The following is a 17,286-nucleotide window of genomic DNA, read 5'->3' on the forward strand; positions in this document are numbered from 1 at the left end:
TTTCATAAAATGTGGGCAGAGAGTTTAATTCTGGTCCTTCCATAGACCTAGTTAGTAGCAGTAGTTCAAACACATTTACTGGGGGAGATGAGAGAGGGACAGATAAGTCTGACCTATTTCTCAGTGAACTAAATTACAGATTGAAACCTGTCTCCTTTACCTCCAACATCTTTCCTGATCTCCCTAAGTTGGGCTTCCTAACCTGGAACCCCATCAAAGAACTTGCTTTTTCAAGTATTCTAACAGCTACATTTGAAATATATCATTGGTTTCCTTTGAATTTTTCAGTGCTTTTTTAAAAATCATTCCAACTTCATGATCCCATTTGGGGTTTCTTGGCAAAGACAATGGCATGTTTGGCCATTTGCTTCTCCAGTTCATTTTACAGAGGAGGAAACTGAGGCAAATAGGGTTAAGTGACTTGCCCAGGGTCACACAGCTAATACGTGTCTCAGACTGAATTCGAACTCAAGTCCTTCAAATTCCAGGGCTGGCATTCCATCTATTTCACCACACAACTACCCTTATGTATTATAAACTAAATGGTAATTTCTGTAGGGAAAAAGTGAATAAAGTACATGAAAAATGATATTCTTACCTGTGCAAAGTAGAGTTTTAACTTCTTCCCCCGGAATTGTGTTTCATGGAGCTCTATCCTGGCCCGAGCTGCAGATTTGGGATTGCTAAAGTTTATTCGCACACGTCTGAAACTCTTGAACAGCTGAAACGTCACACAGTCATCATAAGTGCGGAACAGTCCCTCGAATTTCTCCTTGACAAAAAAAAAAAAGAAAACACACATATACACACATACAAGGAAATCCATTGGTCATATAATGTACATAGTGTCATTAATGACACAAATAATTAAATTTTTGACTAAACCAAAAAAGAGAATATTATTTAATGAATAATTTTTGATGATTATTAGTCAGTTGTGAATGATGCCTAGAGACTTATTTAAAAAAACCAAACCTAAATCATGATAATTCAGGCTAATGAAATACTGACAATGTCCTGAATGGCATTTCCTATGTCTATTCACTGTTATTCTATCTATCTTCATTGCAAGTAACAAAACCCTATATGTATTACTATGCCATATGTTCTTACCAGAGAGGTGGCTATTAAGTAAGCAAATGGCTTTGTAAAATGATTCTGATTCTTGTTTCTCTAAAAAAAGGCATTTTTATCTTCAAATAAGTTAGTGCAGGTAGAGACAGAGGAATATGGGGGTTATGAAAAAAAGATCCTTAGAATATTAGAGCCAGAAGAGATCCTAACCTAGATTTACAGTCAGAAGGAAACTGAAAGTTCACATGGTCCTCTCATTTTAATAGATGAAGAAACTGAGGAATGTGTAGTGATTTGATCATCTAGCGCAGAGGTTAACAAACTATGCAGCTAATGGGTCAAAGCCTGCCTGCCACATATTTTCCCACGACAGTGAGCTAAGAATGCTTTTTTACATAATGTAAACCATAGTTTGCTGACCCCTCCATTTACAAAGGGCTAAAGAGGTGAACGAAGAGACCCAAGATCACATAGCTAATTAGTGGCATATACTGGAACCAGAATCCAAATCTCTTGATTCTCAGTTTAGGGCAAAAACTTAACTATTTGAAGGAAGGAGAAAAAGGAAAAAAATGTTTCCATGAAAAGGAAGAAATGAATAGAGGTATGCTAATGCCTAAATTCTGAGAGGAAAAAAAAAACTTGGAGATTTCAGGTGAACACACACCCAATTTATTGCAGTCACATGTTAATGAAATGGAATATTGTTATGCAATAAGAAATGACAAAAATGAGGAATTCAGAGGAATGTGGTAAGATTGGGATGAGCCAGAAAAATAATATGTAAGATTACAATAATGTAAAAGATCTCTATAAGGAAGTTGAACTTTGAGTAATTGGGAAACTCAGAAAACAGATAATGTAATGTGCTTCCACCCTCCAGTCACTGAGTTGGGGAAGCATGGCCACCTAGTGTTGCACATGCTGCCAGACACAATGAGTTGATTGATTATTTTTACGTAACGGTGTTCCTTTGTCACAAAGGAAGCTTCACTTTGGGGATGGGGAATCTAGAAATCATTATGATGTAGAAATGAGAGGGATCAATTTAAATTATTATTTAATAACCATAATATGAGCTATGAGGTCAATATGCCTCTTAAAATAATTAATGGCACTTTGGACTGTATCAATAAAAATAAAATGTCTAGATTACAATAAATAATAGCTCTACTTGGCTCTTTGCTATTTATGTCCCCTCTGGAATATTGTGTTCAACTTTGGGAATCAAGTTTTAATGATTATATTTAATCTCATCATTTGTTGTTCCAATCGTGGTAAACTTTTCATGACCCCATTTGGGGGGCAAAGATACTGGAGTGGTCTTGCCATTTTCTTCTTCAGATCATTTTACAGGTAAGGAAACTGAAGCAGGCAGGGTTAAATAACTTGCCCAAGGTCACACAGCTAGTAAGTGTCTGAGGCCAGATTTGAACTCAGGTCCTTGGAACTCCAGGTCTAGTGCTTTATGCACTGTGGTGCATAAATAAATGGAAAGAAGCTACCCCCAAACATATGGTTTTGATGTTATTCAGTCATATCCAGCTCTTTGTAACCCTCTTGGGTTTTCTTTTGGCATATTTCCTTCTCCAGCTCATTTCACAGGTGAGGAAACTGAGTCAAACAGGGCTACATGACTAGTTTAGTGACTAGTCAGTGCCTGAGGCCAGATTTGAACTCAGGAGGATGAGTCTTTCTGATTCTAAGCACAGTGCTCTATCCACTATCTTCTATCCACTCCATCCATTTAGCTGCCCTTCATCTCATAATTACCCATCAAGAAACTAAAATGTCTAGAGGGAAGAGACCAAGATGGTTACCAGTAAGGAAACTAGTGGATATAAGGAATTGAAAACTGAAAAAGAAAATGAAGGAAAGAAATGAGAAGTTTATTCTAATATCTGAAGGACTATAACATAGAAAAGAAAGAGATCTGTTCTGTGCTACTCTCATGCCTAGAATTAGGATGAATAAACAGAAATCACAAAGAGGTAACATCTGAATCAACATAAGAAAAGTCTTTCTAACCAATGCTGTCCAGTAATTGAATGGTTGTCTTCAGAAAGATTAAGTCCTATTCTTGGAGACTGGAAGTCTTCAAGAAGAGGAGACATCACCATCTGTCAAGACACCAAGGGGGAGGAAAAGATTGGACTAAATGACCTGAAGTCCCACCCAACACTATGATTCCATGAGAAACAGAGAGAAAAAACTGGCATGTCTAGCTTTATTCCACGGCTCTGGTTCAGGAACTGTCCACCTTCTAACACCTTCTTGACACCAGGCAAACTGCCCCAAAGACTGTACTAGCTAGCCTGCCTTGGAGCAAAACTATAATGTAGACAAAATACAAAAAAATAGAATGTAGACAAAATAAAAAGTCTGTAAAAATTTCTATACGGCACTAACAAAAATCAGATTAAAATTATAGAAAAAAATCCATTCCAAATAACAGAAATTTTTTAAAAGCCCAAATGGGATCATGAAGAGTCGAACATAAATAATTAATTCACCAACAACATCTCTCCTATATGCCTCCTCTGTTGCTTCCAGGGTGAAATATAAAAGCTTCTATTTGCCTTTCCCCACCCTCACCTCCTTTAAGTTTCTCACGTTGGAAATTTTATTTACTATGATAAAGCAATCAGAATAGGAACATAAATATCTCTTCCATTGAAGCTTGAATCTATCATCGTGTTGAGTTGAGAAAGGTTATTATGAATAAATGCAGGCTCCACTATATTCTACATTAAGGTGAGTTAGGGTGATCCACCTGGCCTAATGATAACTGCTAATTGTAAAAATAGCAACTTAGTTTTAGACAAGTCTGGAGTGGGCCAGTCACAAAATTATGAGTTTTCAGCCAAATCAATTCTTTAAAAATGACATTCTTCAGTTATAAACTCCATTTATGGAAAAAATAAGCACAAACAAAGCCACAGATCCTAATAGAATCACAGAATCTCCCAGTTTTCTTGAACTAAAAGGTAGCAAGATGAAGTATGGAAATAAGTTTTTTATTTACAGGACAGTGCAAGATGGGAAATGCCCCATAGAAATAAGAACCCTATTGAGGATAGAGATTTCATACAGTATGTACACAGTTCAAGCTGTTCAAGTATGCTACATGAAAAGTCACATTTAAAAAAAGATCTTAGTGGAGAGACAGTAAGACAAAATTATACCAAGAGCAAGGCATACAAGATTTGAAGGTTTGACTGTAAAATCTAACAGTTAAAGGTCCCATGTATACCATGTTGAATCTGGAAGGTATAGCCACCAGAGTTAGATTCTGATATAACATTTTGATTTTCTTCCTCCAGAGAAATACTTTTCAGTTAAGCTTGAGGAAGCCTTACATACCCTTTCATTTTCATGGCACTGAAATGCTTCAATTCTGTCTAGTCTTCCACATTCTTCAATTAGGATACACAGTTTTTCAGCAGCCAGAAAAATATTTGAAATTGCATCCAAAATAACCAGGACAATTTTGCTGTCTTTTGCAGACAAGGTTGATTAAAGGTTCCAGAATTCCATTTTGGACAAGAGACACAATCTGTCCAATTGTTTCACCACTTGGATAGTTTGTGACAACCCACACAGCTTCTTTCGATGACTTAAGGTCTCCCTTTGACAGAATTCCAACCAAATGTGGAACTAGTCCATGATTTTACAACTTGCTTTGGGTTCTGATGGCCAGCTGTGATGTTTGACATGGTCCATGCAGCCTCCGTCTGGATTTGGGGTGCAAGTGCTCCTCAATCTATTACAATCTGAGTTTGTTCATCTCTCCCTGCAACAATGTTTCCTCTAGTCCATAAGGAAGGAGTAACTACTGGTAATTCACCAGATCCTAGAAGTGCTACTAGCTGTGGGACCACTCCATTTTCACAATCACTTCAGTCCTGTAATTGGAGCCATCTCTGAGGCAGGAAATGGCCCAACAGGTATCGACAGAATTTCTGGATCATCGTGATGCAAAAGGAGAACTAAGGTAGGAAGAATTTGCTCAATAACTCCTATTATGGGACAAGGATTCTTGTTACGACAAAGATTTGAAAGTGTCTAGGTAAGATTCCTTAAGTAACCACATACTAATGATGAGGAACTGCAAGAAGAGATAAAAGAGGGTCTACTGCACCAAACCTGACAACCAAATCTCTGAATGCTGAACCATCACCTGCAATGTTTTCCAGAGCCCACACTGCGTGTTCCCTGATGTGAGCCTTGGGAGAGGCCAACAGGGCACTGAATGCAGATATAGCGCCTCTATCTACCACAGCCTTGGACTGGCCCGATGTTCTAGAAGCAGTGCTAGTAAGTGCCCAAGTAGATTCAAACTGAACAGGATTAAGATCTGTCCTGTGCAAAGAAGCCTAAGAGCTTCAGAAGGTTACCAGTCTCAAGGATTTGGTCTATGGGAGGCTGCTTTTCTCTAGAAAGGAGTTTCCTAGCAGTTTGGGTAGCCTGAAGTTGAACTTCCACATTATTACTATTTGTGCCTTTGACTATTTTTTCAGCAGACCAATGCTCAGAGCCCTGGCTATTTCGGTTTTCTTGCAGAGGAGAAGTATCATCAGAAAAAGTGCTGATCTTTCTTCTTTCGAGCATTTGGTCATCTTTTTTAGCTTTTCAGTTCTACATTCACTTCAATATGCCTGCGCCTCATTTCTAGGCTGTCTTTCTCTTTGTTCTTAAACCTATTAAACTGGGCAGCTGGTGAATTAGCATTTTCATTGGTGGCCCTGGTTGTGTTCCACACTGAGGGAAAACAAGAAGGAACATTGCTGGAGGTCACAGGGAGAAGCAAGAGGAGTGTGCAGCTGCATCCTGGTTAGACTTCCAGCAGCCACTGCAGTTCAGCCCCAAAAGCCATGTGTCCTGTTTGACTTTTAAATCCCTTCTTGACCTGCTCCTGTCCCATCTTTCCAGTCTTTTCACATCTTGATCCTTTCCACATACTCTGGGACGTAGTACCATGAGTCTCTGCTATACAATACTCTTATCTCCCAACTCCAAGCATTTTTACTGGCTGTCCTCCATGCCTAGAACTCTCTCCCTCCTCATCAGTACCTCCAGGCTTCTTTAGCTTCCCTTGGGTCTCAACTAAAGTCTTACCTTGTGCAAGAAACCATTCCCAGTCCTCCTTAATCTTAGTGCCTTCCCTCTGAGATTATCTACAATTTATCTTTGATATCGTGTTTGTATTTAGTTGACTGCATGCTGTTCCTCATTGTTCCTTGAAAGCAAGACCCATGTTTGTATTTCTTTGTATACCCTGTGCTTAACACCTAGTAGAAACTTAATCAATGCTTGTTGACTATGGGAAAAGGTTCCAAAGGTACCAAGAGATTCCGAGGAATTTTGTGTCAGTTAAAAAAAAGAGAAACAAAGTGGGTTCATCAGTAAAGCAATGGTTAACCAAATCATGACGTCTGAATATAATAGAATATTAGAATGCTATAGAAATGATGAATATGAGGAATTTGTAGAAGCATAAGAAGACCTGGAGAAACTAGAATGAAATAAACACAATTAGAAAGACACTATAATGACTGTAATAATGTAAATGAAAATAACCCTGAAAGACAGCCCTATTTTGCCTAACTGGAATGACCAGTTGGTGGGGAGAATAGATAACGAAACTTACTTCCCTACCCTCCACAGAAGAGGGGGAGATTTTAGGCATGGAATGTTGCACCACTAGATGGTTAGCTTGAAGGCAGAGATTGTCTTTTGCCTCTTTTGCCATTGTGCTTAGCACAGTGCCTGGTATATAGTTGGTGCTTAATAAATGTTTATTGATTTATGTGGTGCTTCATGTTGCTTAACTGTTTTATTTTCCTATGTCACAAGGGATGGTTCCTAGGGAATTGGGAAATGATTATGATGTAAAAACAAAAGGCGTCATAGATTTTGTCACGGAAGGAACTTTTTTCCTCTCATTTTAAAGACTGGGAAACTTTGACCCCAAAAGATGAAGTGAATTGCACAGATAGCAAGTGTTTGAGGTGAGATTTGAACCTATGTCCATTTGGAGTATGGGAAGCTACAGTAGCAATTTTAGCCCCAACTTAGCTTCAGGCCCAGAGGCCCAGCGCCCTCTGTCCCTCACAGGGAGCCACGAGGTGTTATAATGGACCAGAAATCAGAAAGACCTGTGTTCAAATCCAGCCTCAGACACTTACTAGTTGTGTCACCCTGGACAAGTCATCTAACTTCTATTTGCCTCGGTTACCTCACCTGTGATATGGGGATAATAATAGCGATAGAGTTGTTGTGAAGACCAAATGAGATAATAATTAGAAAGTATTTAGCATAGTGTTTAATAGGTGCTATATAAATGTTATCTATCATCATCATCATCATCATCATCATCATCATCATCATCGTCATCATCATCATCATCGTCATCATCATCACCATGGGAGGATGTGAGCCTTGCTGTTAATCTACCATCCACTGCTACACACAGGGCTAATAGCTCTCCTCCTTTTTCTACATATCCCTTTATTAATCTATCTCTGGCAACAGAAGAACAATTTATCCTCAGCATCCCACCCCCTGTTTTTTTCACCATTCTATTCAGTCTTTCCCTACTTATTTCCCACTCCCTTCTGCTATGTCCTTTGGAATTCTTATTCCATAGTGTGTTGGGGGTGTAAGCTCAGTTCCATGTGGACAGTCTCGGGTGGGTAAAGGTGAGGACTTCTAAACCTTAGAGTTCTCATGAGGCCCCCCAGGGAACAGCAGGGAATTGAGGTGTGAGACCGGGCTATCTCGTGCATTTCCACCTCTTCCCGTGGGAAACATGCTGGGAGAGAGCATCCCCGCCCTCGAGATTGGCCCGGGGTCTGAGCACACCTATTGTTGTCTAACAGGCACGGTATTCAGGTGCAAACTATGTGGCAGGAGAGCTTAAGTAGGGTCAGGAAAGCCTGAAGGCGCTCTTAGCGCTGAGGGGCCCTTAGAGGACAGAAGGCCCCCTCTTCCTTCTCTCCTCTCTTCGCTCTTCCCTCTCCCCTCTCTCCCCACTTCCTGACCCTACTTAAGCTCTCCCGTGCCTGTTAGACAACAACACCTCAATTCCCTGCTGTTCCCAAGATCACTCAGCAACTTTGAAGTTCATTCAATCAAAATTTTGCACACAATACAAATCATGGGCATTGTTGTATGTTAGCCTTTAGGCACTTTCCCCCCCTTTCTTAAGGAATTTAGCCCTAGGCTGAAAATTTTTCTCTCCTCTCCAACTCCTGACTAGAGAACTTCAGTGCTCAGATGTGCACACAAATTCCTCACACTCCCAATTTTATAGCTTCCTTAAGTTCCATCCCCTGCTCCTTCACTTCATCAGCCACACGCAGGGATGGCACCATTGGCATATTGGATCTCACCATTCTACTTCACCTTCACTGAGACTTCTGATCCCTCTACCCCTCAGTATTTTCTCAGTTAATTAGCTCTACTCTGACTTCACTTTCTTCCCTTTCCAATTCCAACCCTATAGTTAGACACTTCAACTCTACATTTTCTTTTGCTCTTGAATCTCCCAGTCTGCATTCCTATACCCATCCATCTTTTGCTAATTGGTCTCCATGTCTTAAGTCCCTATGTGCTCCAGTTCTGTCTCCATTCTTCTGCCAAAGGAATTTTCCCTAAGGGTAAGTTTGATTATGTCATTCCCTTAATCTATATTCCAGTAGTTCACTATTACCGTAAGGAGAATATATCATATCCTTTGTTTAACATTTAAAATTCTTTATTATCTGGCCTTAGCAAATCTTCTCTTTTTCATTGCATGCTACTACTTTTCTCATACTTTGCAATCCAACCAAATTGACCTTTGGTCATTCTTCATACAAGACACTCCATTTCTGTGCCTTTGTCCTGGCTATTCCCCTAATGTCTAGAAGATGTTTCCTCCTCAGTTCCACTTCACAGTCTCCCTCTTTTCCCAGTTTGAGAATCAATTGTTGATGCCTTCAGTCCCAAACTACTTTGTATTTACCTTTTGTTGTTGCTGTTTAGTCATTTCAGTCATGACAGACTCTCCAAGACCCCATAGGGTTTTTCTTGACAAAGATCATTTTACAGATGAGGAAACTGAAGCAAACAGGGTTAAGTGAGTTGCCCAGTGTCATACCCTCATGATGTTCTTGGTCCTTTTCAATAAGGAGGGATGAAAATCAACAATAGCTAGTAAGCAACTGAGGCTGGATTTGAACTCAGGTCTTCCTTATTCCAGCCCCAGCGCTCTACATGCTGCGCAACCCTACATACCTCTTTTATTTAACTAGTTTGGGTTTACTGTCTTAATTTTTGTTCTGCACATACTTACATATGTATTTGTTATCTTCAATAGAATGTATAGTCCTTGCAAATAGGAATTGTTTGGTCTCTTAATTTTTTTTCAATAAAAATCACTTGGATTCAACAGATATCTGTTAAATGCTCACTTCATGCTGGGTTACTGCTGTGGAAAATATAAAGATGAAAAATACCCCTGTTCTTGCATCTTGTGTGCCTAGCATAGTGTTTAACATATAGTAAGTACTTAATAAATGTTTGTGGACTGAAGTCCTTCCACACCAAAGCCCACAGATTTTCTACTGCATCATACTGCCTCTCAGTGGACCTTCAACAACATAAACCAATATGACACCAGGGGCATGGTTCTTTAACCTTTTGTTCTCCCTTATCACATCTGAGTGATGTCTGCCACCATTCAGTGTTAATCCTCTGCCTAGCCACTATGGCCCCTTTACAGAATCATAGAACCTTAGAGTTCAGAAGGCCCCGAGAGATCAGCCAGTCCATCTTGTATCTGAATACGGATTCTTTTATGCAGCATCCTTGACAAGGGGCCCAGATTGAAGGTCCACAGCTACTCAATCGTTTACTAACTGTCTTTTAGTCCAAATGGTTCATTGTGCCCTCCCAGGTCCAGAGGACACAAAAGCTTTGTGTCCTAATTTCTTTCAATAAAAATCAATTCAACAAATATCCATTAAATGTTCACTTTATGCTGGTGCTGAAAAAGACAGAAAGACAAAAAATGTCCCTGTCTTTAGAGAGTTTAATATCCAGGGGAGAAGACTTTGAAAAATACTTTTAATAAATCTGAATATGATCAAGTAAGCATAGAGGAGTTTTCAAATGGAATAGCACAAAATGTTTGAGAAAGAGGAATCACGTCTAGTGAGACTGAGGAAGACTTCATGGTAAGAGGTGGCCGTCCAGTGGGGCTTTGAAGAAAGAATTTTGACAGGCAGAGTATGGGTGAGTTCCTTCTAGGTCTAAAGTGCAGTAATGAACAGTGGCGAGAGGGAGCAGAATGGGACTGAGGAAAATTTCAGTAACTATGAACTTCTCCAGTTTGTCTCTACTGCATGTGCGTTCGTCCATCGTTGCCGAAGAAGACCAGGCCATCAGACAAATAGTGACGTGACTTGCACTTGACTTTGTTTTGAGTGAGGGAGGGCTGTGCAGGTCACCAGTCTCACTTCTCCTCCTGAGCCATCTGCATCCAGTGACCAGATATTCCTCAAGATGACTGGAGATGACCCAGGATGAGGCAATTGGGGTTAAATGACTTGCCCAAGGTCACACAGCTAGTGAGTGTCAAATGTCTGAGGTGAGCTTTGAACTCATGCACTGGAGCTCTGTCCACTGTGAATGTGAATGACAAACCAGACTAACTAGGTAGATTTACTGTGGAGGAGCTGAAAATACATGTAAAAAAGCTTGTATTTTATTTGATAGGTAGTAGGGAGCTTCAGAAGGTTTTTCAGGAAAGGAGTAACTGTATGTAGGCTGCTGAGTCATCTGATCAAGCTTCAAAGATATCTTCCTGCCCTGCTACTTACACATTAGGGGCAGCTAGGTGGTGCAGTGGATAGAGCACCAGTGCAGGAGTCAGGAGGATCTGAGTTCAAATCTCACCTCAGACACTTGACACTCACTAGCTTGTGTGACCTTGGGCAAGTCACTTAACCCCGATTGCCTCATCCTAGGTCATCTCCAGTCATCCTGATGAATATCTAGTCACTGGATTCAGATGGTTCTGGAGAAGTGAGGCTGGTGACCTTGCACAGCCCTCCCTCACTCAAAATAAAGTCAAGTGCAAGTCACGTCATCATTTTTGTGATGGCAAGGTCTTTTTCGGCAAGGAAGGATGAATATAAACACACACACACACACACACACACACACACACACACTTACTCATTAACTTCCTTCTCTTTCCTTGTTATGAAAATTTGTTATGGGGAAAGAGTGAGTTAATTTGACCCTATGGTTCCACTTGACAAATCTGTGACTTCCCAGACAAGCTTCCCAGGCTACCACTGCCTTATATATGTCGTCTCCCTTTATTAGAATGTAAACTCTCGGAAAGCCAGGCCTATCCTAATTTCTCTTGGGCAACTAGGTGATACAGTTGGACCTGCAACTGCAAGTGGACTTGAGGTTGGAAAGACTTGAGCTCAAATCCTGCCTCAAACTCTTACTAGCTGTGTGACCTTAAGTCACTTCATCTGTCTCTGCCTCCATTTCCTCATCTGTAAAATGGGAATAATAATAGCACCTACCTCCCAGGATACTTGTGAGGATCAAATTGGATAATATTTATAAAATGTTTTGAAAATCTTAAAGTGCTATATAAATGCTAGTTGTTACTAAATAATAATACAAATAATATTTTGTTATAGAATATATATCATATATGTAATAATATTAAATGTTCCATGTATAATTATTGTTAAAAGTAATTTATATTATATGTTAACTTTATTATATAACAATGTAATCATTTTATAACAATAATTATGTAATAAAATATTAAAATAGGAGATATCAACATTATATAATAATAACAAAAAATTATTATATGTTCAGCACTTAGGACAAATGCAGGCATGTAGCAAGAGTTCAGTAAGTTCTCATTCATTTATTCATTGGCTACAAAAGACCAGGAGTTCCAGCTTTGCTTTCATAAAATAGGATTTGGGATTCAGTGAACCAGCAGCCCCTTCCGACTCCACAGTGGCTATTCCAAGCTAACTCTCTCTGTCCCTAGTTCTCCATCTTCTGTGTTCTGCAAGTTCTGAGCCTTAACCTTGCTGACAGACATCACCACAGTACCATCTGGCCTTGCATGGGAATCTAGTACCCTTGATGTCCCTTCATGCCTTGTGGCCAAGGGAGCCTTGAGCTGATCCAGCTTTGGCTTGTGTTGCCATCTGCTGCTGAGCCCCAGGGTCATCCGGTTGACTTCTCTGCGAGATAATGATGACTCTCTTTGAACACAGTTTTCAGATTCCAATCTGGGCCATGGTTATCAACTCTCCTTTGCAGGCTTAGTCACCCAGCTAAAAAAAAAAGTATTGTCTGATGTGTATTCAGGGCCTCCTACTCTGGTGTCCCATGAGTGAAAACAATGCCTCATGCTCCCAACTCTTTCCATCTTCCTCTCATCAAAGTTTTTCTGTCCTGTTTCCTAATATTTCAAGGCCATGTTCTTTGTGTGGTGGCAGTAGCTGATAATGGGTTAATCAGAAAAAATAATCAGTGATAATGTTAAATTAGTTCCGCAATCTGCTACCCCTCCAGGGAAAATCTTAATTCAGTCAAAGTGTATACATCTATAAAAGAAGAAAAATTTCAGATGCTTCAGTATCAGAGATGACACTTTTGTGTTGCTCCTTCAACTCACGCCATATAGACAGTTGCCTACTTTGCCTGTATGTCCACAGATGGCCTTGGTACCAGTTAATCTTGTGGGAATGCCAGAGGCAAAGGAGCATGGCACAGAGTAAGAGCTATATAAATGTTAGTTATCATTACCATTACCATAATTATTGTCTCTCCTTCACCCTCCATATACATTTCTGCCATAGAGAGATATCTAACACCTCTCTATAAATGTTAACTATATTCAGTTGTGGATTCTTTCTCTTTTGCTGTTTAGTTACTTTTTAGTTATGTTTGGCTTTACATGATCCATTTGGGGATTTTCTTGGCAGAGGTACTAGAGTGGTTTGCCATTTTCTTTTTCAGTTCATTTTACAGATGAGGAAACTGAGGCAAACAAGGTTGAGTGACTTGCCCAGGGTCACACAGTGGATTAAGTGTCTGAGGCCAGATTTGTATTCAGTTCTTTCTGATTCCAGGATTAGTGCTTTATCCCACTGTGCCAACTAGCTGTCCTCATTCTTCCTCTACAACGTCTTAGATGTGTGATGTTATTGGTGAGTTTAATCACCTCTCTCCTCAAGTACTAGAATAGTAGGTCTCCCTGCTTCCTCTCTTTCTTCTCTATGATCTATCCTCCATGTAGCTGCCAAAATCATGTTCCTAAAGAACAGGTCTCCTGGCCAGTTCCCTATTGCTTCCTGGGATAAAATACAAGCTTCTTTGCCTGGCATTTATTATCTGGCTCCATCCTATCTTTCTGGCCTTACTTCACATTATTCCCCTGCATGCAATTTAGTTTTTAGCCTAATCTGCTCGCTTGTGCTATTCCCTGAATTTGGACTCTTATCTCCCACCTCTGTACATTTGCTCAAGCAGTTTCCCCATCCTTGGAATATACTCCTTCCTTTTCTCAATCTTGATCTTCCTTCAAGGCTCACCTCAAATACTGCTTGCTCTGAAAAGCCTTCCTTGCTGCTCACAATGATGACTTCTCTCTACCTCCTCAAATTACCTTATATTTCATTGTTTATGTATCTGCTACCACCCAACTGGGATTTCAGCTCCTCAGGGGGCAAATAGTATTGTTTCATTTTGTTTTATTTTGTTTTGCATCCCCAGTAACTAGCACATGCCACATAACATAGCACTGGAATGCCATAAAATTTCTCTGATCCTCTCTGTCTCTGTGTGTGTGTGTATCTCTCTGTGTCTCTATCTGTCTCTGTGTCTCTCTGTCTGTCTCTGTCTCTCTTTTTCTGTCTGTGTGTATGCGTGAGCGTGTGCATACACTAATGGGTCTCACTTGCTGACTGGTACAGAACCTTTGACCTGTTCTTTTCCCAACCTGGCCCTCTTGGTCCCTCCTTAGGCAGCCTGGTTCCCAACTGTGTGGGCTCCCTGGTTTTGCTACTGGGTTTTCTTTGGACAGTCAAATGAGTATGGCCTACTGCAATTGAGAACTCCTAAACACAGGTGATCCTGTCAATCTTAGCTTCCCCTAAACAGGGATTATAGGTCTGTGCCATAGCATCAGGTGCCATAATGACTTACTATACTGATGAACTGAGCAAACATTTGTGGAGCACCCACTAAGCAAGGTAATAGACCTTGGAGTGAGAGGGGATATACAAAGAACTTCAGGCATGCTTTCTTGTTTTTCACACTTAACAAGCCCACATGATAGCTTCGGGGCAACAGTCCTGTGACCCAACCCCTGTAATGTTAATGCGAGGTTAATGGTGGGTGGGGGGAAGAGTTAAAGGTCTTCCCTGTTCATTAATAGGACTCAGTACCTTTTATTAATTTCTATTGACACACTGTGTCAGAGGGTCCTGCCCTCAGTCTCTGAAAAGTGTATAAATACTCTGAGATGAGGTTTTCCTTTGGGGCTTACTCATTAGAAGTGGGTCGTTTTTTGGCCAGAGAGACTCTGGGTAGCTGCTAAGGAGATCCCTGTCTTTGAAAACCCAGATGCTGGTGCTTCTCTCTCTGGTAACTACGTATGTATGTAATGGTCAGACAGTTAGATCTGTCTGTTGATCTATGATGTATGAATTGCTTATGGTCAGACAGTTGGAAGCCCTGTCTGTTGGTCTTTATTTCTCTGTTTGTATTTTCTCTAAAGTTCAGAGTGTTTTTTTCCCCTGAACTAAGTGAATGATATATGTGCTTGATAAAAGTAGATTGTTGACTCCTCAAAAGTTGCTTTCCTCTTAGAAAAACAGATCTAAGAACCTGTACGGCTAGCCCTCCTGTGTATGCCAGGGTTCTTGCTGTTACAACACTTCATACAGGTCCTAATAACACAAGGCAGTCTGTGCCTTGCATCCAGTGGCCATTAGAGTAGTTAACAATAAGCTTTATAAGAGCTCAGAGGTGGAGAGAGAATTTGGAACTCAAAATTTTTAAAAAGCTAAAAATAAATAATAATTTTAAAAAACCCTTGGAGGTGGGAGATAAAGATTCCTGTGATTTGGAAGCATCAGAGAAGATTTCAATTTTAAAATGCTAAAAAGCAAATAATAATTTACAAACAAAACACTCAGAGGTAGGAGATAAAGATTCCTGTGAGTTGGAAGTATCACAGAAGACTCACAGGATCAGAATTATAGACTTGGAGGCAGAGAGAAGACCCTAGAGAGTATTTGGTCTGACTCCTTTAGTTTCTAGCAGAAAAGTAAGGGATGCCCAGAGAAGGTGATGTGCCCAAGGTCACACAGCTGGTAAGTGGCACAGCCAGGATTTGAAACCAGATTCTCTTCTGCAAATCCAGCTTACATCCTACAGCTTCCTTTAATCTTTTGATGGCTAACTTTAATCATTTATATTTTTGTAACTTAACTTTTATATTGCAAATTGAATGGCCAAAATGAACGGCATTCCAGGGATTACCAAGATATCCGTATCTTATCAGAATCTTAGATGCTCCTTTTTGTAGTGGCAAAAAAAAAAGAAAGAAAGAAAGAAAGAAACAAACAAAGGGGATTTCCATCAATTGGGGAAGGGTTGAACAAGTTATAGAATATGAATGTGATGGAATACTGTAAGAAATGTACTGTAAGAAATGATGAAGGAGATAATTTCAGAAAAAAACTGGGAAGATTTGTATGAACTGATAAAGACAGAAGTGAGCAGAACCCAAAATATCAACAATACTATAACGACAAGCAACTTTGAAAGACTTAGGACTCTGATCAGAACAATAACTAACCACAGTTCCAGGTGGCTCATGATGAAACTTGCAATTGACTTCCAGAAAGAGAGCTTTATATTCTTAAAAAGTATTGAAGATCCCAAAGAGCTTCTCTTCCCATTATATCTACTGATATAATAGCTATTGATATTTACCATGTTAAAGTAAAACTAAAAATATTAAAAACAATTATTTTAATTTGTTTAAATAAAAACACTAACCCTATTACATGTGAATATAAATAACATTTTAATGAAAAGTAACTACATTTTCCTAAACAAAAAAAATAGTGAGAAGAGTAGCATTGTTTTAGATATTTTTGCAAGTCTCTTTACCTTAGGTGGTACAATGAGACCTGGAGACAGGAAGACAAGAGTTCAAATTTGACCTCAGACACTTACTAGATTCATGACCCTGGGCAAATCACATTACTCTGTTTGCCTCAGTTTCCTCATCTGTAAAATGAACTGGAGAAAGATATGGCAAATCACTGCAGTATTTGTGCCAAGAAAACCTCAAATGGGTTCGTGAAGAGTTGGACTCAACTGAAATAACTGAACAACAAATTATCATTTGGCTTAAGACTGCTGAATTCTCCTATCTGCATTTGCATTCAATGTATTGTAATATGTTGTTTTGCTTGAAGTATATTAAAATTATATTTTTAAAAATCTGGCCTCATACAGATATGTAGCTAGAAAAGGGAAGAGTATTTTAATAGGCAAATAATGGCACTATTATTATGAAAATAGTTTCAACTCAATGGAGTCTTGAGATCTCCCAGCAGTAGTCAGACCACACTGAGAACAGTTGCTCTGTGTTATTTTTTCTGATTCTTTTTAAGAAAGTGAAGGGAATTAAGGTAGGATACCTCTTTCAGTATGATCACTCTGAGAAGGTAAGATGTGACTAGATTTGCCTTCTGCCCTATTTATCCCTGAGAGAATTTACTGTACTAAAGCTACAGAGGATTTTCCCCAGCCCCACCTCGCTTGGGACCATTTTGAAAGAGCAGAATCTAATGCTTGGCTCAAACACTATACTCTAAAATGTCAAGGAAGCAGCGTGGTCTTAATAAACCATGAATTCCATACCCGCAGCTCTCAGGAGAGTATTTTCTATAATGTTTATTTTGTAACAATCTCTCCTCTCTAGTAGTGGTCTTAAAATTCACTGTACCTGGAAAACATCACAATAAGATGGTACATTCTCTGTTCTCTTTCATAAAGTCAGAAACGTTCACTTTGATCCCATCTAGTTTCTATTAAGGAGTCATGGCAGGAGGGAAAAGAAATGGAAAGGATAGTAAAAATCATTTCAATCCA

The 17,286-nt window shown here is 39.6% G+C and overlaps 1 protein-coding gene and 1 pseudogene across 5 annotated transcripts in view; both read right to left on the reverse strand.

Annotated features, from left to right (window-relative positions):
* Positions 1-17,286, reverse strand: part of RCAN2 (regulator of calcineurin 2) — a 361,427-nt gene that overhangs the window by 36,294 nt on the left and 307,847 nt on the right. For 4 of the 5 annotated variants that reach the window (XM_072642345.1, XM_072642343.1, XM_072642344.1 and 1 more), the window contains one exon: positions 599-772. In XM_072642345.1, coding sequence (XP_072498446.1) covers positions 599-772 — 174 coding nt within the window. The remainder of the gene's footprint in view (positions 1-598; positions 773-17,286) is intronic. The other variant, XM_072642346.1, reaches the window with a different exon arrangement.
* On the reverse strand, positions 990-11,736 carry LOC140526267 (importin subunit alpha-1 pseudogene; annotated as a pseudogene).

This window comes from Notamacropus eugenii, chromosome 2 (genome assembly GCF_028372415.1).
Source record: "Notamacropus eugenii isolate mMacEug1 chromosome 2, mMacEug1.pri_v2, whole genome shotgun sequence".
Lineage (NCBI taxonomy): Eukaryota > Metazoa > Chordata > Mammalia > Diprotodontia > Macropodidae > Notamacropus > Notamacropus eugenii.